The 25128-nt window shown below is 45.0% G+C and overlaps 2 protein-coding genes across 4 annotated transcripts in view; both read left to right on the top strand.

Moving 5' to 3' along the window:
* Samd13 (sterile alpha motif domain containing 13) overlaps nucleotides 1–16742 on the top strand; it is a 35704-nt gene extending 18962 nt beyond the window's left edge. For all 3 annotated transcript variants that reach the window (XM_048453630.3, XM_048453629.3, XM_048453627.3), the window contains exon 3: nucleotides 15545–16742. In XM_048453630.3, coding sequence (XP_048309587.1) covers nucleotides 15545–15688 — 144 coding nt within the window. In that variant the 3' untranslated portion in view covers nucleotides 15689–16742. The remainder of the gene's footprint in view (nucleotides 1–15544) is intronic.
* LOC125412795 (dnaJ homolog subfamily B member 6-like) lies at nucleotides 11593–16742 on the top strand. The gene is made up of 2 exons (XM_048453626.3): nucleotides 11593–12529; nucleotides 15545–16742. The coding sequence occupies exons 1-2, from the start codon at nucleotides 11799–11801 to the stop codon at nucleotides 15570–15572; spliced, it is 759 nt and encodes a 252-aa protein (XP_048309583.1). The 5' UTR covers nucleotides 11593–11798; the 3' UTR covers nucleotides 15573–16742.
* Nucleotides 16743–25128: the final 8386 nt, after the last annotated feature.

Raw genomic sequence — 25128 nt, forward strand, 5'->3', positions numbered from 1 at the left:
AGTGAGGGGGCCGGGAGGCACCTACACAACAAGGAGGAGGAGCGGGAGAGTGGCAGCTGGTGGTTCCTCCTGCAAGAGGAAAGCCAGCAGAGAGGCAGCCTCAGTTCATCTCCGTCTGAGCCCTCCGAAGGACTGGTCATGTTCATGGGTGGAAGGTTCAATCCTGTCTTTGCTGGAAACTCTGGAGGAAGCAGACAGCAGGGAAGAGAGGGAGGCAGACTCTGGAGAGACAGCACTCTCCACCACAACCGGCTCCAGTTCCCAAGGGACTGCTCAGCCCCAGTGATTTGCTTTACAGGTGCTCATCAAGGTAGAGCCTAGGGTACAGAGTCAAGTTCAGGTTCATGTGTGTGTGTTGGCGGGGGGCAAGTTACTAAAGTTATGTGAGGCTTTGTTTCCCGTCTTCAGCATGAGATTGTCCATAGCTGATTGACAGAAATGTTGTTCTGACAGTTTAATGGAAAGAGGTACAAATTGCCCTCATTTAGCACAGTGCTGATGTTAAAAAAATGTTAATTTCTGTCTCTTGGGCCAGAGACATTAGAGACAGGGAGAGCAAGTGTCTCTTCCCTAGGTGGTTTGCTATGGAGTAGGCTGAGCCAGCGTTGCAGGAAGGGCCCTTGTAGAGGCAGATGGGGGAGAACTTGTTGTCCACCCATCAGAATACAAAGCTCCTATCCCTCTTGCGGCAGAAACTGTAGTTTTCTAGGTATTAACTTCTTGTCCCATAATCCAGTTGAGAAAATTAGAAACTGAAGAGTGCGTCTGGCTACCCAGTCTGCGTCCCTTCATCAGCGCAGCACAAATTCAGATAAAGGAACCTTTTAAATGCCTCCTTTGCCTGTCTCTTCAGGCAGTATTTCCTTCAAACCTGATCCTCATGCATATGTCATTTGTCGCTAGTTTGGAAAATTTGCCAAAGTAGAGCCTAAATGACTTTACACCCATTAGATGAATTAAAATTAGAAAGAGACTTGGTGCCAAGTGTGCCTGTGTAGCAAAGCAGAATGGCCTGCACTGCTGGGGAGAGTGTACAATAAACATGTCTACCTCTACCAAGATCCGATGCTTTCACTCCTGGGTATTTACCAAAGGAGAATGAAAGCATGTCTGTAAGAAGATTCATCTAAAACTGCAGCTTTTTCCAAAGTTTGCAAAAATTGGAAACCTGGGTTTGCAGTTGTATACAAAAGAAGTATACAAACCGAAGTTCATAAATAATGGAATACCACCCAGTAATGCAAACAAATGAGTTCCTGATGCATACAGTAGTGTAGATGAGTCCCAAGAAAACTACCCTAAATGAGAAGAGCATTACATAACCGAGTTCTTGCTGAGTGGGTTTTTGTTAGATTTTCAGACTGCTAAAACAGATCAGTAGTCAAATTAAAAAAATCGGTGCTTGGGTGTGAATAGGTAGAGGTGGGGAATGATTTGTGAAGGGATCTGAGGGGAACTTCTGGCAATGCTAGCATTCGGTATGCTGATAAAGTCTAGAATTATAGGCAATGTGTGTGTGCACATGTGTACGTGTAAGTGTGTGTTTGTGTACATATGTGAGGGCATGTGTGTGTGCATATGTGAGCACGTGCGTGTATACATATGTGAGTGCATGTGTGTGTGTGCATATGTGAGTGTATGCTGATAAGGTCTAGAATTATAGGCAGTGTATGTATGTGCGTGTACTTGTGTGAGTGTGTGTGTATCTCAAGGGTTAGTGTATTGGTTACTTTCATAATACTAGGATAAGACACAATGACCAAGACAGCTTACAGAAGGAAGAATTTATTGGGGTATGGTTCCAAAGGGGTAAGAGTCCACCATGGTGAACCCACATGTGTAGTAGGAAGCGCAGGGCCCCTTTGCTCCGTCCCGCCCAGCTAGCTTACACCCGAAATAATCACACAGAAACTGTATTAATTAAATTACTGCCTGGCCCATGATCTCTAGCCTCTTATTGGCTAACTCTCACATCTTGATTTAACCTATTTCCATTAATGTGTATCACCACTTGACTGTGGCTTACTGGCATGAGTCTAACCAGCGTCCGTCTTGGGCAGGAGAACAATGGCATCTGCCACACTGCCCTTCTTCCCAGCATCCTGTTCGGTCTACTCCACCTATCTAAATTCTGCCCTATCAAAAGTCCAAGGCAGTTTCTTTATTCAACCGATAAAAGCAACACAAATACAGAAGCATGGATCAGACATGGTGACAGGAACAGGTTTCCCATCCTGAACTGTAACATGACGGGGCTGGCTTGTTGGGGTATCTGTCCCTCCCAGTACCCCACAGCCGGCAAGCAACAAAGAAAATCACACACAAGACTCCATAAGATTATAAAGCTGATTGGCCCATTAGGTCAGGCTACTTATTAGCTCTTATAACTTATGTTATCCCATTATCCTTATCTACATCAGCACATGGCTCAGTACCTTTTCCAGCGGGGCAGCTTACATCTTTCCTCTCCGGTGATCTTGGCAGAACTGTGGAGGGAGCTTCCTGCTTCCCAGAATACTCCCAGTCTCTTTGCTCCACCTCTACTTCCTGTCTGGCTTTCCTGCCTATACTGCCTGCCTGGCCAATCAGCATTTTATTAAAATATGATTGACAGAATACAGACAATTCTCCCGCATCATTTCCCTCTTTTTTTTTTTTTAAACAAAGGAAAATACCCATAGTCCATTTGTTGGGAATGTGGGCGTAGTATTTCAGGCTACTTCCTGCTGGTTGGGGGCGCTGATGATCTTATGGGGATCATAAGCCTAAAGAAAATTTAGAGTTATAATCAAGTCCTGACTGGAGTATCCTGTGAGTCTTGATCATCTCAGGCAGCAGTCTTGAATCTGTTCTGGATGTAGAACTCAGACATCCAGATCATCTGTTCCTATCGGAGATTTCTCAGGTGGTCTTCCTTTTTTGAACCTGATTTTCCTTAACTCAGAATGAATCCACAACCTCTCATTTTCTATGAAAACAAAAGCAAAATCTCTTCTCCAAAGTAACATACCTTTTGACTTCCTATCTTGGATTAATTCTGCAGCATTTATAAGCAAATGTCTTTTGGCGACTGTTGCTCCTTCCTCAGCATTTAAACAATTCAAAGAGAGCATAATAACATACAGTATCAAGATTCTCTGTGTATTTTCCATCTTTATGCGACTTTATTTCAACCTCTATTTCTTTTAATTTTACTTTTAACTTCTTTTCTCTCCAGTGGTCTGGGCAGAACTGCGGAGGGAGCTTCCTGCTTCCCAGAATACTCCCAGTCTCTTTGCTCCACCTCTACTTCCTGTCTGGCTTTCCTGCCTATACTGCCTGCCTGGCCAATCAGTGTTTTATTAAAATATGATTGACAGAATACAGACAATTCTCCCACACCACTGAACCACACACACACAGGGCAGAGAGAGAACAAAATGGAAGCAGGCAGAGACTATAAGCTTGCAGAGCCCGCCCACAGTGACATGCTTCCTCCAACAAGCCCACATCTCCTAACCCTCCCTAAACAGCACTACAAACCAAGGATCAAGTGTTTAAACACCTGAGCCTATGGGAAAGAGTCTCACTCAGACCACCCCAGCTAGGACTGGAGGGATATATATCACCGTATCCTGATCCGGCTGTGGGCTCTAGGTGTCTGCACTGGTCTCTGCATATACTCTGGCTGGTGTGAATTATTCATATTTTAATGTTACATGACATATACATTTTATATCAAGAAAAAAAGAACTATAAAAATACTGAACAGTGACATAAAACTCAAGTATCTGGGGAGGATGCATTTTTAATGAAGTTAAGTTTAGAAAGTTTAAATTATAGGATTTAAGAGGTAGGTAGATATAGACACTCACAGAAGATATTTTCCTCATGTCTGAAAATGTTTATATTAAAAACTTAGTGGAAAACAACAGCTTGGGTTGGAAAGTAGAAGCTAATTATCTAGAGCATATTTTATTTTGCTTTTTAATAGTATAATGTCCATTTGTGTCATTGAAATTGAGTAGCTCTCTTCTAAAATTAAATTTAAGTAATATTGTAAAAGGTTCACAAAAAAAAGGGGCTCAGATAAAAGGTCTCCTGGCCAGGTTCCCAGAGGACCAGAAGCCTTTTCAGGTTTCATTTTTGCTCAGATTCCTCTCAGACACCCCATATGAGGAGACAGCATGCTCTCCAGGCCTTACATGTGAGGAGATGGCATGCTCTCTGGGCCTTACATGTGAGGAGACAGCATGCTCCCCGGGCCTTACATGTGAAGAGACAGCATGCTCTCCAGGCCTTACATGTGAGGAGATGGCATGCTCTCTGGGCCTTACATGTGAGGAGACAGCATGCTCTCTGGGCCTTACATGTGAGGAGACGGCATGCTCTCTGGGCCTTACATGTGAGGAGACAGCATGCTCTCCAATCCTTACATGTGAGGAGACGGCATGCTTCCCGGGCCTTACATGTGAGGAGACGGCATGCTTTCTGGGCCTTACATGTGAGGAGACGGCATGCTCTCCAATCCTTACATGTGAGGAGACAGCATGCTCTCCAATCCTTACATGTGAGGAGACGGCATGCTCCCCAGGCCTTACATGTGAGGAGACGGCATGCTCTCCAATCCTTACATGTGAGGAGACGGCATGCTCTCTGGGCCTTACATGTGAGGAGACAGCATGCTCTCTGGGCCTTACATGTGAGGAGACGGCATGCTCCCCGGGCCTTACATGTGAGGAGACGGCATGCTCCCCGGGCCTTACATGTGAGGAGACGGCATGCTTCCCGGGCCTTACATGTGAGGAGACGGCATGCTCCCCGGGCCTTACAGATTCTATACACAGCCTTGCAAAAGAGAATGGCCACAGAACTTGGCCAGGCAGTGGCATTTTCTCTCAGGGATGACCTCATTCTGGCACTGGAGACACTGAGATGTAAATTGGAACATTTCATTAAGAAGTCCCCCACACCATCGCTGTATCTAGTCTGCCAACTGTGGAGCTTCATAAACGAATTCCCAGAAGATGGACAAGTCCTGAAATTCAAGCTCCTTCATCCATGGGAAGGAAGTGCAGTGGATAAGGAGAGGCCCTTGAAGTGGTCTTTGGAGGTGACTCAGTTCTTTCTCCTGTTCTGACATTTTCGTTCCCATTGAGGGATTACAGCGTGTCACTGAATAAGCCAGGATAGTCTGTCATGTTATGCTGTGATATATTCCTGGGCACTGAGGCAGGCCCTCTAATGTATTTACCTGCTTCTTCTGCCCACATTCCACCTCCAGCATTTCCCGTCACCACCCCCAAGTCAGCACTCACTGTTATATCCTGAAGTGAGCACTGAAGGTCGTCTCCAGACAAAGATATGTGGTTTTCAGGTACATGGTCAGATCACAGCAGCCAAGAAAACCATGATAAAATAGCTTTAAGGTCTCCCCAGGGCGAGACTTGTCTTGCCATTTGACAGGAGCCAAATAAAGACAAAGAGCAACCACTAACCAACCGGCCCTTGAGAAGAGCAGATCCAGGATAGCAACCCAGTTGCCGTCGACTGGGAGACCATTGTTTCAGGGCCAATTCCTACAGTCTGGATGTTTGAGTTCCCCGTAACACCTGCAGTGAAAACCTAGCGCTGTTTGGGATGATGTTAGGAGTCAAGGCCGTTGGGGGGAAATCAGGCTAGATGAGATCCTAAGGGTAGAGCCCCGTGGTAGGGTTAGTGCCTTTCTAGAACAGCTGAAGTAATGCACTAGGCTGCTCTGTCCACCCTCACAGAAGGCTTTACACAAAGGTAGCTGGTCACCTGAAATTGATAACCTCTTCTCCTCATTATATATGCCCTGCTGCCACTAGTAAGTTTCCCTGTGGTTTGGGTATTTCCATCAGGTTCTCTGACAAGCCTTGCTTGAGCCACAGGCACATCATAAGCACTGCCAAGAAGGGAGTCTAAGCCACTGTCTCCTCCACCATCGTGACCCAGTGTGTCTAAGCCACTGCCTGCCCCACCATCATGACCTAGTGTGGGTTCAGGCTGCATTGGTAGCTTCTGCATGATTAGGAATGTTGTTCTCCCTGGGGCCAGCTTGTGACTTCTGTCATTAGGCTGATGCTCTTCAACACCTGGGGACTTCAGCTGGACTCATTAACATAGGTCCACAAGGGAATCCATTGGTTAGTGACAGTGGGGTAGAAGGCAGTGATGACCACATGCCAGCACCATCTTGCCCATAGACAGATAAAGAGCCTGTTTTCCCAAGTATCTCAGTAGCAGGCATGAGTGGGGGTCATGACCCCGGTTTATTTTCTCCTAATTTCTTCATGCTCACTGGCTGATCTGGGATACTTGCTTTGACAGGACGCAGATTCTAAATAGAGTATTGAGTTCAACAGTAGAACATTGCCTAAGCTCCTACTTTGAGTCCAAGGTACCATCTTGAGACAGGTTCTCCTGAACTGGACTTCCAATGGCATAGAACAAGATGAGAAAGACATTTTTGGCTTCGTGATTTTTTTAAGTCAGCATTTAAAAAAATGCTTACCCACCCATGGGCATGGGTTGCATGTTTTTTTTTAAATCCAAGTATGTCAAGCATTTTACTTTCTTCAGAGTCTTTGAGAGACTGTTGACTAATCTCAGCAAAAATACCTCCACCTACCTAAGAACATTATGATGGGATTCACTTTGTCAAACTCTGGAGGCTAAATAAGCAACGCTATCTGGTTCAAGCAATGTCTTCTGTTTTGACAGTGGCATTGTCTGAGGCTCTAGTGGATCTAGTCACAGGTCACAAAGACAGTCCCTCCAAGGGTTGCTCAGTTACGTCGCTTCTGTCTCTGTCTTTCTGACTCACGTGTACTCATAGTATGGATGGAGAAGACGCAAGAGCCTTGACATTCAGTCACTGCCATGTGGTGCAGCCCGTGTAGAGTCTCCGTTCTTATGAGTAAGTGAGTGATGTCAGGGATTTTATTTCGGGAACACTGTATCTCTGAGATCACTTTCCCCCTCAGAATATCAGGACACAATAACGTGCAACTCCGAGTGGCTAATTATCTTTCCTCCATTACCTTTCCCTTAGCCACAAAAACAGCCTCTTATCTGAAATACCCATCCGGTGAAGTTGATTTGAAACCTGAAGACTGGACTTTCTTTTTAGCCAGCTCATTGTTGCTAGCATGGATCAAATTTTTGAGGGTGCCATCTTAGTAAAGATAAACAGAACTTGGTATTGCTGCATGTTGTCAGATACATTTCCCACCTAGAAAGGGGATAGCTAATTGGGAAACCCATCAAAACAACACTGAGCTCAGTGCCCAAAGACATGCAAATGCAGTGCCTCTGGATTCAAGATTCTCAGCAAATCAGGGACAAGCCCAGCTTTGGTGGAGCTTCAAGCATCTCCAGCTCTGGATCCCCGCTTTGAAATGCATCAGAAAACTATGAGTGCCAGACTGTCCAAGTGAAACGTGAGCTTCTCCAGCTTCTTGACAAAGTCAGCTCTGAATCAGCCCAGTTAAAATCTCACACCTTAGAAAAGGCTTTATTCACCTTAGCATTTTGTATTAATAGCACTGAAAATATTCAAGGTACTCTGGTGCTTGGTATTTCTTATCAGCAGCTGGAGGAGCGCTGAATGCTTAAAATATTCTATGGTATAATCGATTTATAGGGGATATGGCAACTCCCTTCAGTTCATAAAACATGGGTTGTTTGTTTGTTTGTTTGTTTAGGACAGGGTTTCTCTGTGTAGCCCTGGATGTCCTGGAACTCACACTGTAGACCCGGCTGTCCTTGAACTCACAGAGATCCACCCGCCTCTGCTTCCCCTTCCTGAGTGCTGGGATTAATTTCTTTAAAGTTAAATTGCAAGCAAAAGAATAATGGTAATAAAAAGTAGCCAAAAGGAATTAACTGAAGGCAAAACTGGTCATGAAAAATACTTGAAATGCGTTTATTAACATTGAATAAGCTAAAGCTCCCCAGTCAGCTGTTTGAGACACGACAGCCGTAAGACGGGGTGGGGGGGCATTGACTTACTTGTTTAGTGATTTCTGTAGTTGTGACAACACCCACTAAAATAAGGATAAAAGTATTAAAGCAATAGTCACAGCATCATTACTTTAACAAAGCCACAAAAAACCATCACAATCAGGAGAACCTCCTGAAGAAAGTCCAGAATATTCTATGTAGAAGAAAGACCAAATACAAAGGCATGGGGTTATGAAACAATATTCTTCGTCTTGGCAACTCCAAGAAACTTGTATTAAGGGATGTTGAGCCAATTGGCACGAGATAGGACTGAAAAGCAAGCAGTGGATGGGAAAACACTTTGGTTCACCTAGCGAAAAGAGGCACTAGGGGTCCACCGAGGGCTCAGATCCCACATGGAAGGATAGGTGAGTGTAATGGTTGGGATTGGGTGCCCAACCCCACCTGTATGCTCGAACACTTAGACCTAAGCTGGTGACACTGTTTGGGGGAATTGTGGGGCGTTTGGGAAGCAGCTGAGAAAAGTCACCATCAGGAATGGGGGAGGAGACCAGCGATGAGAGGTTTTCTAGAGTCTTGGAAGGGAATGGCTTTATGAAGAATGAGCTAATCAACAAGTTCAAAATCTCTCAAAAAGTCATGTCCTAGTGATGTCTGGGAAGCTGCCCAGTGGGCTTCAGGGGTGCAGGTGAGGAGGGCGTGGAGAACCCTTCCTACTGAGCGGTGAGAGGCATGCAGACAGTATGGGGAGAAGCAGACACTGGAAGGTCATGCAGGGTGTGTGCTCTCTTCTGAGACAGGAAATCTAGACTTATGTGCAAGAAGTGACCGAAAGAATTCGATGGATTAAAATGGCAGGAAAAAGGAGAACAGTTAAATAAAGCTGAGCTCCCCCAGGCTGTGGGTAGGGAGGAGATCAGAACTGCTCATGGAGGAGTGAGTATGTGGAGAAACTGGAGCTTTGTGTCCAATGATAGGAATAGAAAATGGTACAGCCGCTCTGGAAATCTGATGGCTCTTGAGAAAGTTAGGCATAGAATTACCATGAGTTGGCAGTTTTTCAAAATGAGATTAAGGGAAGAGCTGAGATACCTGCACTTGTGCAAGGCCATGACCGCATCATTCACAGTGACCAGGCAGAAAGGACCCAAATGCCATGAACTCACCAACAGATAAATAAAATGGACTATTATTCATCCATAAAAGGGGTGAAGGTCAGATACAACACAAATGAATTTTGAGAACTTACTAAGGAATAGTTATATAATTCATTTATATGAAACATCTGAAGTAGACATTCATAGAGCCACAAGCAGATTAGTGGTCGCCAGGAACTGAGTCTCCTCTAATAAATATAAAGTTTATGGCTGCAATGACAGAAAACACTTAAAAGTAGGTAGTGATGATTACTGAACAACCTGGTAAGAATAATTACCAGTTAGAGATGGCTAACATTGCATATTTTATATAATATAAAACTTAATTTAAAAATTAAACATTTGAACTTTTAAGTATTTGTATATGATATGGGGGCACACATGCCAGAACACATATGGAGGTTAATGATAACCTTAGGGAGTCAATTCTCTCCATCCACCTTTACTGGATTCTAGGGATGAAACTCACTCACCAAGTGCAGAGGGAGAACAGACACAGTGGGGGCCGCAGCTAGTTGGTTTCCGTGCTGCCGAGGTTGGACTTGTCCAGTTGATGGCATTGCAGGAATAGGTCCTAATGTAGGCAGATCACTACCACAAATCACTTATTTCTCCTCACAGCAGCAGTTTGGTGGTTAATGGGGGTGGCTTGCTTCACTATATAGTACAAAAGTCCGGGAGATTTGGTGGCCGTTTACAAGATCCCCTGGTCACTGACACTAGTCAGTGGAACGAGGAAGGGCAAGGGGGGCTTAAGCATATGGTTTCATGGTCCACCCAAAAGAGATGCATCTCCACCCCTCACATCTCAGGTCGTAAGTCAGGCACACACCGTGCTGAGTTACAGAGAATCTGGGAAATGTCAAGTTGTGTGTCCTTTGAGATGGGTAGTGGGACACTCAGTGTCCTTTGTCAACTGCACGGCCTGGAATAACCTTGGAGATAAGTCTCAGGGTGTGCCTGTGGGGTTTATCTTGTCTGCAGTGACTGGAGGTGGGGCTGTCTGCACATGGAGCAAGGGAGTTGAGCAGTCCCTGCTGTCTGCTTTGATGGAGGAGGGTTAACTGTCTATGTGTTACTTTCATTGGTTAATAAAGAAACTGCCTTGACTTTTGATAGGACAGCAGCTTAGATAGGTGGAGGAAACAGAACAGAATGCTGGGAAGAAGAAAGCAATGAGGCAGTCGCCATGACTCTCCTCTCTGAGACAGCCACAGGTTAGAATCCTCCCGGTAAGCCACCACCTCGTGGTGCTATACAGATTATTAGAAATGGGTTAATCAAGATGTGAGAGTTAGCCAATAAGAGGCTGAAACTAATGGGCCAAGCAGTGTTAAAATGAATACAGTTTTCATGTAATTATTTCGGGTAAAGCTAGCCCGGCCGGCAGTGGGAAGTGGCCCACCGCTCCTTCTACACTGCTTCCTGTCCATGGGTGCCATGTGATCATCTGCTTCAAGTTCTGTGGCCTCAGCTCACCCACCGTGGACTAGACCTGAACAGTGGGCCAAAACAAATCCTTTCTCCTCTAAGTTGCTTTTCTGAGGACATTTTGCCCCAGCAACAAGAAGGGGATTGAGACGGGTAGTGAACGCCCCAGCTACACTAGAGCCCCCAGTGTCACGTCTTCTAAATGGTATTTGTGGTTTTGATATCGCTACTTAGTTCAGTTTTTAAATATAGAACTAAAGTTCCAGAAGGTTCACATTGACAGATCAGCTCAAGTACGTACTGAAGAGGAGTCACCTCCTCCATGTGTCCATTAAAAACCCTGCTTAGATTTATTTACCTCTGACCCAGTTTCTTTGCTTGATGAATGAATTTTATTTTTTCATCAGAAATGTATATATGATTTTAGAAATTAGGATAACCTGCAACCCATCACCCCCATTGTGCCAGTGGGGATATTAAACAACGGGGTGGGGGGGGGCTGCAAGGCTGTCTTAGCAGTTAAGAGCACTGCTTGCTCTTCCAGAGGACCCAGGTTCATTGCCCAGAACCCACATTTTGGCTCACAGCTGTGTGTACTCCGGTGATGACATCATCTTCTGGCTTCTGCAGACACTGCACACAAGTGCTGCATGGACACATATCCTAGCAAAACACCATACACATAAAATAGTAGAATACAACAATTTAAATACCACAAGGAAGTCACAGTGACGTCCAGGAGGCCACTAACAGTATTTGCCCCCACAGTGACCCCAAGAGGATGCTGGGTCTGCTGACCTGTGGCTGTTACAAATAAGGCAAATAATGTCTAAGCCACAGCAATGGTTTCTCTGGGTTAACAAGACACACACGATTGTTTAGTTATTGTGTGTGTTTGTCTTTGAATAAGATCAGGTCTCTCCAGTTTTTGTAGCGTCCATCTCAGATTCCCACCTCTCTGACACGAAGGCAGGCACAGCATCCGCTGAGAGTCACTGGCTGGAAGTGATGACCTCATAGTCACCCCCACAGTGAGCATCAGAGGCAGGGCGTGGGCGTGGTGGCATGAAAAGGACCCACACACCGAGGGGGAATTCCCCCACCAGAAGAGGTTTCACTCCAAGAACCATGTAAAGAATTTGAAGCTGTAAACTTGAAAGACTGACCATCTTCCTTTCTTAAGTTGTATGGAAATTCTACAAAAATCTCAACCCTTGGTGGGGCAAGGCTGTCTGAAGGAACATGGTGAATTATTACAAAATACTGGGGGTACCTCTGAATGCCTCCTCCTCAGATATCAAAAGGGCTTTCCACCAGTTAGCTCTGCAAGTACATCCAGACAAGAACCCAAGAGACAAGGAAGCAGCAGAGGAGAAATTCAAGCAAATAGCAGAAGCCTATCACGTCTTGTCTGATGCCAAGAGGAGAAAAGACTACGACAGGTCTAGATGGAGCCGTACCAAAGGAGAAATCAGGGGCAGTGGCCATACCAAAGGAGAAATCAGGGGCAGTGGCCATACCAAAGGGGAAATCAGGGGCAGTGGCCATACCAAAGGGGAAATCAGAGGCGATGCCAGAGACAAGACCCATTCGGAGGAAGAACTGTGCTTTCGGAGGCCACACCGCACCTTCCAGAAGGTCACTGAAGATGAAGACCTCTTTTCAGGAGACAGTTTGTTCTCTGGTCCCATGGCTCAGTCCAGAAGAGCCTCGTCCCCATTCTTTAGTGTTACCCCTATCCTGGATACGGGGTTTTCTACTTTTGTGCCCCTAGGATCGAGACTGGGTTCTGCTGCCTCTGAGACATTTGTACCATATGTAAGCCATGGAATGGGGAAGTTCAAGCTGGTCACCACTTGTTGCCAGATAGTGAACGGTAAGAAAGTTGTCACAAAGAAAGTCGAAGAGAATGTGAGAGGACCAATGAAAACAGAAAATGAATGTCTGTTTCGCAAGACCCCTTCACGTGGTTGGTAAGAACTGCCATTGTATTCTTCACCAGGAATTGCAAAGGAGATTTATTTGTATGTCTTGACGCCCATCAGGGATGGTTGGGATCAGAGGTCGAATGGCATAGACAGAGGTCGGCCTAGCCCAAAGCCCTCCTCTCTGTGGAGGGGAGTCTTGGGCCAGATGTTAATACAGTCAGGAGCAGAGCTGACCTTCCAGCCTGTCTTCTCACTCGGTAAGGGGTGCGGACAGACACACTGCACTGAGAGGCAGAATCTGAAGGCTCTTCCAACTGTTGTCCCTCGGCCCCTTGCTGTTTACCACCCAGTGACCTTCTTGATGACTCTTTTTTTTCCCTAGCCTTTTTTTTCTGTGTCTCTCCTTCTCTCTTCGCATCTCACCTCCCTCCCTATGCATTTCCCATAGTCATATGATACAATTCAACTCAAGGAGTTATCTACCCACAGATCAATGCTGACAGAGAGCCAAAGTCAATGGGTTAAGGGTTTACATATATGTCATATATTGGCTGCTGAGCGCATGTCTGGAATTGTGTTCTCTGAGTTCAGTCGCTGCTTTCCTCATCTTACAGACGAGGAAATGAGGCTTAAAGAGATAGCAGCGTGTCCCATCCCTGCCTAATACTCAGTAAAGTAGTAGACTCTGTCCCCCTTGATCTATAAATTTGGGGTCTCAGTTCAATTGGAAATTCAGACCTATCATCTCTTTCCTGTGCTTCAACGCATCAGGACTTGCTAGAACTTATTAAGTAGACAGACTTTTTAATGTTCTGGCCCAATGGGAATTTGGATTTTGCTTATGTTTGAAGACTGGAACAGAACACTGTAGCCAGTGAAGCTAGAAAATGCTCGCCCATTAACACAGAAATCCCAGGATGTGAATTATATCTTTGTTCTCGCTTTAATTGTGATATATTTACAAAATCTTGTTTGTTTGTTGGTTCTGCTGAGCCAGAATCTGTTGGTTGCATTTCACCCCTCCAGTCTATATTAATAAACTGCTGGGATCTGGGTGAGTTCCTCCTCAGAAATACTTCTGATGAAGTCTACAGTTTCCAGTCGGTGCTGATTAGCAAAAATTGGGTTTCATTTGCAATTATAATCTATTATGGAAGTTAAATAACAAATTATTAGCTCTTTTAATCAAGGGACTTTCCCATTGGTGGGGTTTTGATGAGGCAAATGTTCTTGTGCAGGTCTTGAAAATTTTAATCTTGATGAATTTTCTCACTCTAAGTGGGATACGCTTGCATCCTTCTGGCAAAGGCACAGAAAGGTAGCAAAGGTGGACATGGACTCAGAAGGCATCAGTGCCATCATCTGCTAAGGGGAGGAGAAACCAGCCACTGTTTGGAGTGGGGTGTGTATGAGACTCAGTGCAGCTGGGGGTCCAAGGTTGCTAATGTATTGCTAGCTGCATTATTCAGAAAAGGGCCTGTGTGCTTATAAGGGTGCCAAGCTGCCAAATGCACACTAGAAGAAGGATGTGGACAGAGATCAACCGAATAGAATCCCTGGTTACTAAATTATTGCCTTCCCCTTAGGTTGCTCACAGTCACCCAGTACTGACTGCATTCTGCCCTCTGGGCGGCTAGAGTCAGGGTTAAAGGGGAAGCCCTGTGAGCAGGTGACATACATTTCAGCACTTGCCCAGTGACTGTCTCCAGATGGACCCTTCTGCCCACTGCTCTGAGGTGAACTGCAGTGTGCCTGGTGAACAAAGGGGAAACCATCAAATTGGAACATAAAACATGATCTTCCGTTTTGTCTGAAGTAAAATCCAGATCTCAGCATTTTCATAGACACTTGGCAGAAATGCTGAGTCGCAGGGGGATTCTGGCCAGCACTGATTCCTTCTTTCCACAATTCACGCTTGGTTAGTAAAGGAAGCTTGCTTGTGTAGACATGAAAACAGGCTCTGAGCACAGAGGGGCCTGTTGGAAGCAGAGGGTTCTGTCGATGGAGCAGGGCTCAGTACCATAGGCTTTCCAAGTCCGAGTCCATCTCATCCGGAGCAGAGGCTGAGCCCTGAGGTCACCAGATATTGGATGGAGTGACGTGGTCACATAGTGTCCTGGGTCCTGCTGTGGTCACATAGTGTCCTGGGTCCTCCTGTGGTCACATAGTACCCTCTGCTCTGCTCCTGGGGTTTCTTTGGGGACCACAACTTCTCTCAAGCAAGTTCACCTCAAAATAGTTAACAGGCAACTTAAACTCCTACAGGTGTTATTGATGGGCAGTCTCTCACTAATAGCAGTGATGGGAGGGTGGGTAGAGAGAGACACCATGGTCAATTCCCATGTTTGTGATTTCCAACTGCCCTGAAGCAGCTGCTCTTTCATGCACAGTGAAATCGGCATGAGATGTTTAGTAGCTGAAAAATAAATGATCCCCAAAGTCAACGACACTGTGACAGCCAGAAGCAGCTCCTTGTTCTGCTGTTCCGTGGTATGTGACTGACAGTGAAGTGAGCAGTGGAGAGCATGGGGAGTGAGAAAGACAAGGCAGTGCGTTGTGCGCAGCTCAAGGAGTGCATGCAGGAAGTGGAGTTGGGTCCCACACCTCCCAGGAGGAGACGGGGGGGGGGGGTGCTGATAAATGAAGGTGATAATCTCTGACTGTTTAGTTTACAGGGTTGTTTGGGAACTTCAGTATTTAGGGAACTCTGGAAAATTTTAATATATTTTATGGATGGCACATGCCCTTATCCCTTTCAGAAGGAACCTCTCTGACCCCTGAGGTGGGAACATATTATTTTAAACTTGTCCCTGAGTTTCTTAAGATTTGTGATAGGATCTTGAAAACAAGATCAGCTGTAGATTGTGTTTAATCTCAAAACAGACAAAATTTTGAAGGAGAAGATGGAAGACGTGATAGCAGATACCGTTTTGATATGATTACAGTGGTTTCCAGCTGGAGATAAGTGTGTAACTTCTGCCTTCGCCCTTGCCTGTGTCTTCATTACCAAGAGCTTTGGGCCTACTCACATGCTGGCTTTCCTCTCTGTTTTCATTCTAGGAAATTGATGGAAAATCCCTGCTCTTGATGACAAGAAATGACGTGTTGACAGGACTTCAGTTAAAATTGGGGCCCGCTCTGAAAATCTATGAGTATCATGTTAAACCTCTTCAGACCAAGCATTTAAAGAACAGCTCTTCATAGTAAAGTGAAACTGAGGTCTCAGTCCTCAAAACAGAATACACAATGATGTCATTTAGTTTCATGTTGTGAGATTTCACAAACAGAATACATGTGTATATGTAAAGAATTTCGATCCAACAAAGTGTTATCCTATTGGATAGACTAGGCAATCCATCCGTTGGCCTGACTCAGCCCAGAGGAGCAAAGACAGAATGTATGTAATATGGTTGTCCTTGTCAAACCAAGTCATCATTGGCTCTGAGGTACCCTTCCCCTGGGGAGCTTTGAGATCACAAGAATTTTCTTTGTTTCTTCATAGATTGTTTTCCACCAACTCCTTAAAAATGAGGATGGATGTAGAATGAGTGGTTTGGGTTGTAGACTTAGAAATGAGAGCAAACAAAACTCCATGGGGAGGGGGAAGGGAGGGAGTGCTGTCTCCCTTGAGTTGCCCTGCTCCTAGATGTCTGTTCCAAGGATGGAATTGCCAACACCCTTTTTTGTAGAGGGTTCTCCACTTGACCTTCTTAAGGTTTCACAGAAACGTTGTGTGTGAAGCGAACATGCACCAGGCTCCCTTTCGGAGCAGAACTCTCTCTGAGGAGAGAGACATGCTATGCACTGGAGACATCCTTGTAATCTACTCACTGTCACAGGGGCGGGGAGCTGGGGTGTGTATTTCCTGCTTACGTTGGTTCTTTGTTGCTGAAGAAAACATTTAGGGGCTTTGGGGTTTTTTGTTTGTTTGTTTGGTTGGTTGGTTTTGCTTTTTACTTTATGGTTTGTATTTATAATTTCTTTCTGAAGCGATTTGCCAAGAGTTAATAGATCCCAAAGCTTTGTTAATAGCACAGAATATTTTTATATATACATATATATTCCTCCATGATTCTGTAATATTTTTTTAATTGTCCTATGCTGTGCTTGGTCCCTGGTTTGAGAACTTGTCTTTCAGAACTTGAAAAAGTGAGCTTGCTACATCTCTGTTCAAAGAGACACTTATTGAGTGATGTTTGTCCATACTTGTTGAGTTGATGCTTTGTGATTGCAATAAAACACTGCTTCGGTTCACCAATATGTCTTTGGTTTCTTCTCATTTGGTCCCTTCCCTGAGGATTAAAGATTGACAATGTCTCCTTGAAAACACAGGGAGGAAGTTAAGCTTTAAAAAGAAAATTTTGGAGTGAATGAGATAGCTTGGTGGGTAAAAGTTCTTGCCATCAAACCTGAGAACTTGAGTTCAAGCCCTGGGTATACACATGTGCACACACACACACACACACACACACACACACACAAATAATGAATTTAATTTTTTAAATAAAGCTAAATTATGTAGAACACTATATAAGTTGAACCTCATATAAGCTAACTCACCCCAACAGATCTCATTCCCTTCTTATAGTCTACCCAGTAGTCAATTTTAGGTAGTATCTTAGCCAAGGATTGCTTACTTGGCTATCACAATCATGATTTGACACAAAGCTTAGCAGGGAGTCCCTGGACCTCTGAGTTCGCCTGTCCTTCCTATTTTAAAGACTAGCCATAGGGACCATTTCTCTGAAGAACATAACATCTATTTATTTTTTAATTATTATATGTAAATGCATGTTTTGTCTTCATGTGTATCTGGGTATTGTGTGTATCCCTGGTTCCCACAGAAGTCAAAAGATCACATGGAGTTACAGACTGTTGTGAGCCATCTGAGTCCTAGGAATCAGACCCCAGTACTCCAGAAGAGCAGCCTGTGATCTTAACCGCTGAGCCGTCTTTCCAGCCCTAAGAACATAAAATCTGAAGGTGAGCGTGACAGGACCTGGACAATGGAATAGTTGCAAATTCAAAGACGCATTGAGGCTGCAGTGCAGCTCGGTTGAGTGCCTGGTGCCTGTCTGGTGCATGCTGGTTCTTAAATTAGATTCCCAAAAGCACCTAATCTGGGCACGGAAGCACACACTTGTAATCCTAGCCCTTGGTGGCAGGCAGATCAGGAGGATGAGCCAGTCTGGGCTACAACAGTGAGTTTGAGGCTGATCTGGGTTGAGGAACCTTATCTCAAATAAACAAAAATTGCATTTTAAATTACTGCAATTAAAGAGGTTATGGGGTGTCTAGAACTTAAATGTTTTGCTTTGCACTATTAACAGAAAACGTGACGACAAAAGGCATATTTTCTAGTCCCAGACTCCCACCCAAGACACGGGCACCATGGGCACTGGGGAAGGTGACAGAGGCAGGTCAGACGACAGCCTGCGGGGACCTGCATGGGAGGTGGGAGAAGATGGAAGGAGGAGCTTGGGTATAGCTCTATGAAGGGTTAGCTCGAGGAATGCCCAGACCTCACCTGTCCCAACACCTCTGTGTATACTGGAAACAGGTCCCTTGGGAGTGCTGAGGACTGCCCACCTCACCCTTGTTATTGTCGGAGTAGTAAGATGCAAGTCTACTTTGTCCCTGACTTACTGTACAAAGAAGGGAGACAGGGGTGATGCTGTGCTGTTGACGAGTCTAGGTGCATAGCTTCTCCTGTCTCTTAGTTCCATCATTGTTCAGCGCAAAATTGTTGTCTGAGACATTGCCCTCACCACATGACCTCCAAACGGCAGAGGGAAGGAGAAAGCAAAGGAGTAGACGTCATTCTTTTAGGACAGAGGTTCTCAACCTTCCTAATGATGTCAACCATAAAATTATTTCCATGCTACTTCATAACTGTAATTTTGCTACTGTTAGGACTCCCAATGTCAATATCTGATCTGTAACCCACAGGTTGAGAACCTTTGTTCTAGAGCATTTCTTCTGCCTCATCTTACATTTTGCTAACCAGAACCCACTCTCATGGCCATTCATAAGCTGCAAAGAACTAAATATTTTTTCCTGAGAGCCTGTGAAGCGAGTTAAGAGCCCACGCCTCATTACTCTGTTACAGAACTTAAATCGAATTTTTATGTAAGCAATAAAATCTGACCCCAGGTGGTCTGTCTATATAATGAACTACACCTTAACTCTATTTATGGGCAAATTGTAACCTAAACCAAAGAAGCCCATAGTAATTAAGCAACTGAGCGCCAGCCAATCCCAAACTGAAGGTCAAATCCTTGACAAAGCATCACACCAAACTGGAGCCACTGGGTAGTCTCTGTATGCTATTTCCTTTCCGGTTATGAAAATGACTCCTCATTGTAAGAAGGCATGGCATCCCCAGGCTGCATCGATGCCCTTTTCTGGAACCTGTTTCTTGCCCAAGCTTTCTTAAATTTCTGTTCTTTCAATGCATCTGAGGAATAAGGGGTATTTGGGAACAACATGCAGTTACTACCATCAGTGGGCTTACTAAACACTCAGAGCAAATGATACGGGTTTTTAACTCTGTTTGTCTCCGGGTTGAACTTGGCATACACTAACTCAGCCTCAGCATAGGATTTCCCTGTGTGTGTTGAGGACAGGGAGATGGTTGAAAGGAAAATAGAAAAATATGAAAGCACCCCTCAGCTGATAACAACTTTCACACAAAATCAGTTAGTTAAAGCTTGCCTGCTGTTCTCACACACTTAAGGAAGGACCTGTAGCAGGCAGGATGAAGGACCGCTGCAGCAATAACCAGCTCCAGGTGTTCTGTGCCTCTCCGTCTAGCGGCGACCACCAGCACTGAAACAGGCCACCAGGGTAGCAGACGTTCCACAGGTGGGAGCTTTGGATCCTCGCACTGGATCTCCGTGAGAGTGACCTTGGTCTACAATGTGTCACAAATGCGTTTGCCATGTGGGAGCACGTACCATGTATGCAGTGGGAAAGTGCTTGTCTGGATGCCAGTAGAGTTTATGGAAAAAACAAAACAAACACGTGAGATCAGATGGATGGGTATTAATTTTAACCACACTGACAGGATGCCAGAATCAGGGATTCAAGGAAGTCCCTGTGCTTCTGCTCCCACCGCACCCCAAACACAACGTTTGAATCTTGAGTTCAAGCCCTACAAATTAAATGTAGTGGGCGGATTTAAAGTCTAGGTCCCAGGCAGGCCACTGTTCAGTGGAATCTAAACTGGCACGTGTGTGTGTGTGTGTGTGTATGTGTGTGTGTCTGTGTGTAAATGATGTTGGGACACTGCCAGTGGGGCTGGGATTTCCAATGTGTTAATGCCTTCCATTTTAGCTCGACACTTTGGCAGTAACTGTCTGGATTCCAAAGGCATTTGAGTTTTAGACATTAACTCTGCCCCACACTATTTTAATAATGCAGAAAGCACAGAACCTTTTTTGATTAAGTTAATTTAGGAGTTAGAGATAGCAAGCCAATTTAGTTGAAATATGCTGGCATATTGCACCAGAGTATGCAGCAGGCATGGGTCTTATTTTAAAAGAAATTTTAATTAAAGTCTAATTATATAATTTTCCCATTCCCTTTCCTCCCCCAACCCCTCATGAGAATCAGTTTGGTAGTGAATAGTTAGTGGACATGGATGTGGAGAAAAAGAGGGCAATTTCTGGCACAGTCTTCATTTTATTTTTAGCAAATACCTTACATGAATATAGTTTTCTTTTCCTTGTACTGAGTCTAGTATATGTTGTCAGAATTGCAAATAATCCTTTTACTGCATTAGTGAAATTTATCTTTAGGGGAATTTAATTTGCAAAAGTCTAATAAGCCACAGTTGCCCAACCCACTCCCAGATTTGGAAGCCGAGGGAGAAAAGTACTCACTGGTATGATTCACAATCCTTGCAAATGGGATCTGCAGGGGCCAGACCTGGGCCCAGAGCCATGAAGCGATTTTTCTGTAATGATGTGGGGGATGAAGTTAAATGTTCAAAGAACTTACTGATTCGGGACCAAAATGCCTCTTAGGAAAAACTTGTTCATTCTGCTTCTAAACGGGAAAGAGGAACCCCAGGAAGGGGAGAAGGCACATTGCACATGACTAGCAAACAGCTTGTTAGCTTCATGCACGGGTTCCATAGACATAGATAATCTGAGTACCATTCTGGCCTATTGTGGCACTTGATATTGAAAAACAATGAAATCCAAGTTCATTTGGCCGATTTGCCCTTCAGAATCACACGGAGGCAACAAGCCCAGGAGGAGAGTTGGGTATAGACCAGTGGTGATGTCTAATGATGAAACACCCTGCACATAGGTCACAGAAGTCTTTGGCTACCCACCAGCAGGTGACCGAACTCTGCACCTCACTCAGGCAAGGGTATTCCTTTACAGTTTTCCTTAAGGAAGAATCAGGAAAGCTTGGGATAGGAAACCTTCTCCAGTTAGAAAATGCTCCCTCTTCTGCAGAGTATGATCACAGGCCGGTCCATCTCCTCGGCAGGAGCTGACAGGTGAAGCTGGTAAGAAAGTTTGGGCAGAAGCCAGGATTGCGCTGAACAGGCTTAAGCCGGAATCCAGCCCCACCACTCACTTGACACAGGTCACGAGTACATGGTAAATAATGCTAAAGGCACCTCCCACTTGCAGGGAAGCCAGACAGATCTGTGCACCCCCAGGGAAGGAGAATGTGCAGTGGGGTGGGCATGCTGTCTCTCAGGCACCATCCATAGGGCACCTTGGCTTAGAGATTTTAAGTGAGATTCCAGAGAAGTGAGATTAAGCAATGAAAACAAACTTTCTACAGGGACCCCCAGGTCTAGCAAGGCAACCATGCTAAATATCATCTTTGTCAAGCAAAGGCAGCAGAGACCTTTGGTAAACTGCGTTTCAGATACTTTTCTCAATGGATTGCACTCAGCTTTTACAAACTGGAAGCCAGCTGTCTTGGAAATCAATACTACAGGCCTTGTGGGATCATTCTGAGGAGCAGCCGGGAAGTTCAGCAAGCAGGCAGCGATTCCTGCCTTGAAGAGTTGATATTTGGGGTGATAGTCTCTCCACCGTGCCCAAACCCAATGACTTCAGGTAAGATGCCCTGTATGCCGTGGAGGGAAAGCACAGGAATCATAACAGGAAGACTTGAGCTTCCACTGGCGTCCACAGGCAGCCTTTCATCTGGAGCTGAGGCAGAATACCATCTGCTAAGGACATACAGAACCATAGTCCTTATTGCAGGCTGCCATGGGTCCAACAAATCAGGATCACCGGACAGCCGCTGGGGAACCTGGCAGTCCTAACACTGCTCTCATGAGGGCAGTGGGGAAGTGCAGGAGATCACCCTAAGCCGTCTTTGGAACCAGACACAAAGGTGCACTCAAAATACAGTTTTCTTACTAAGACTCCCCCCTCTCTTCAGGCCTAAAAGCACAGAATTAGCAGGTGCTTAGCCCGGTCACTGACTCTTCGGTGCACACCGATGTTGCTGAGAATTCACATAGTTTTCCTCCTTTTAGGTTGTTGTGATAGTTGTAAGTGTTTCAGTCTTCATAGGGGCACATAAACCAAAACAAACGAAACCATGCCAAAAATGCATCATTTAAGTTCCTTTTCAAAGTGTTCCAGCCAGTGAAAGGAAACATGGAGAAGAAAGCAGTGCATAAGTTTGTGCTGGGCTCCAGGATCTGGAGGAGGTCATTCGAGGCCCTGCGGAATTGAAGGGTATCTCGTCTCCAGTCTGAAGTGAACCTTTAAAATGCATTCATGAAGTTAATGAAAGAGGCTTTGTGAGGCCTTTCCGATCTTAATGAAGATGAAGGGGTGGGGGTCAACAGCAAACAGCCGAAACATTCTGTAAATTGAACACCCGGATAAAATGTTCTCATTAATTTGAGCCAATTTGTTTGACATCAGTCTGCTTAATTGTCTGATGGGTAGACTTCTATAAGGAGATGCTGATGCTGAGGTAATGTGTCCCAGCCATCAAAAAGTCTGTGTGTTATCTGTTTTCTGTGGTGTATGCAGAATGAAGACTTGATGAACACAGGCTTAATCCACCCACAACTTAAAAAGGCAGACTTTTAGAGATACACGTTCCCAACAGAGAAGGGATAGGGAATTAAAATCGGGAGACCTGGCTTCTGGCCTCAGGTCCACTTCTAACTTGTTTACGAGTTTGCTTGCACAGGTCTCTGAATTCCCCTTCCCCCAACATATCTAAAATAAATAACTACAAGTTTGTTTCTAGGCCCAGATTCTATTTTGTTCTAAGGATGTGATGGTTCAGGCGTTGTGGATCCCTGCTCTCCTCCATTCAGCTGCCACTCAATGGTCCGTCACATTCCACAGGGTTTTCCCCCAATAAGAGTTCTAAGAATTTGCTTTGATTATGGCTCTCCGTGTACCATGTTAGGAACAGTTGTTTTCCTTGAAAAGTGCCAAGTTAGCCGATTGCACGATCCTATAACTTAAAGTCTAAATCATTCCCATTGTGCTCTCTGGCCAAGGGTTCCCCTGGGAATACGTTTATTATCTAGACTTGAGACTCGGAAGTATCATTTTCTAAGTGGCGAGGTAAATAGAGTCTTCTGATTATCAGTTAGGTCACCAAACCCAAGTGCTCTGCCTACTTGGAGGAAAACCTCACATAATGGTACAGGAGAATTGTCTGTATTCTGTCAATCATGTATTTTAATAAAACGCTGATTGGCCAGGCAGGAAGTATAGACAGGAAAACGAGACAAAAAGTAGAGGTGGAGCAAAGAGAACGGGAGTATTCTGGGAAACAGGAAGCTCCCTCAGTTAGTTCTGCCCAGACCACCGTAGAGGAAAGATGTAACCTGCCCAGTTGAGAAAGGTACTGAGCCCTGTGGCTAACGTAGATAAGAATAATGGGGTAACAAAAGTTGTAAGAGCTAATAAGTAGCCTGACCTAATGGGCCAATCAGTTTATAATATCCTGTGTGTAATTTTCTTTGGGACTTGCGGGCTGTGGAGTACTGGGCGGGACAGATACCCCAACAAGCCGGCCTTCATGTTACAACATAAGTCAGCGGTTTGGAGGCCACGCTTATCCCAGGACAGCACCCTGTCTTCACAGGGTGTCAACTCCAGATTGGTACCCCATTTGCACCTCTATCAGGGTCCTTCATCACTATTGCACATGCAGCCTTGTGATGACATCAGGGTGACGGAGCTGGTAGGTCACGTGGTCACTTATAAACGGCCTCATTGCCTTTAAGTGGGACCCTCCTGATCTAAATGGGCTTCCGGAAGCCCCTGGATTGTGGTACCAGCTGAGTCCCTGTGACGAGGAAATGCTCATGTATCTCATGTATCCATCTTAGTCAAGATGAATCACTACCCCCTTTGAAATGAGAAGAGTTCAGTCTATTTGACTTGCCACCAAATTACTATTAGCCACCACATCGAGTCCTATTCAATGTTAGTCTCTCCTGCTGGGAGGTAGTATATTTGTCACTGACAGTTACTGGTCATGGAAAGCCAGAGTCCATGCCGCTGAACTCAAATGTAGTTAGATATTGACTGTGAGATGCTCCCAGAGAACACAGAGAGACTTGGGTAAGACCACTTCCTTTGGTCACAGGCAATTTCTATAGAAGAATTTCATGATTAGATGTCAGGGACCAAAAGTTCCAGTATTGGAGAGAATAAATTCTATGGTCTCAACTAGGTAGTAGTCCCATCATCTTTAGCGGGCTTTTTCTTGTCCATTTCATAATCATGGGACCTTATCACACCCTAAGAATGAAGATGGCAGAGCAGGGATCATGGACCTGAGTTTTGGCATCATATCTGAGTTGCCAGTCAGTCTGGGACAGCCTATCTCTGTGCTTCTTAAGGAAACAAAATGTCCTTTCTCCTGAACACACTCACAGCTATCCATCTGCGTGGAATCAAAGTTGTTCTAACTCAGGAACCAGCACAGATAACCCTGTTCCCAGGTGTCCTATGAGATAACTACACTTATCAGTCCCTTCTCAGAAGTGAGAGCTCCAAAGCTTGAGCATGACTTACTCAGGGTCACACAGCTGGTATTGGTGGAGCCTCCTGAAGCTTGGGACCATCTGGAGCCAGAGTTCAAGTTCTTCATGAGTGTACAGGTGTCTATGTGATGCCTGATCCAATGGAAGGAGGTATGGTCTCTCCCCAGATCTGATGGGAAGAGTAGCTGGTGTGTACTTAACAGCCCACATATTTTAGAAGAGCTGCCTAAAGAATAGTTCCTTAATGGAGACCCATGTACTTATAGAGACATGAACCCATATTTTTCTGAAGAAAAGGTCTGAAGTTACTATATTCTCAAGTCTGGGTAGGCTTCAAAATCCCTCAGGCATTTCTGACTGTGCAAAGGCTATGGGGAAAGATGTTTAAGAGAGGGAAGATAGAAGACACTGGTATACACACACACACATACATACACACATATACACACATACATGTACACATACATACATACATCTATACACACATACAGAGAGAAAGAGGTGGTGCAGGACAATTGTCTATATTCTGTCAATTATGTTTTAAATAAACACTGATTGGCCAGTAGCCAGGCAGGAAGTAAAGGTGGGACAACCAGACAGGAAGTAGAGGCGGGTCAATGAGAACAGGAGAATTCTGGGA

Source organism: Myodes glareolus, chromosome 17 (assembly GCF_982192425.1).
Source record: "Myodes glareolus chromosome 17, mMyoGla1.1, whole genome shotgun sequence".
Classification (NCBI taxonomy): Eukaryota; Metazoa; Chordata; class Mammalia; order Rodentia; family Cricetidae; genus Myodes; species Myodes glareolus.

What these genes read in the sequence shown, in the direction of transcription:
- LOC125412795 (XM_048453626.3), top strand. Translation starts at nt 11,799, where the DNA reads ATGGTGAATTATTACAAAATACTGGGGGTACCTCTGAATGCCTCCTCC. An exon ending in AAGACCCCTTCACGTGGTTG is followed by an intron (nt 12,530 to 15,544) that starts GTAAGAACTGCC and finishes TTTTCATTCTAG; the next exon opens with GAAATTGATGGAAAATCCCT.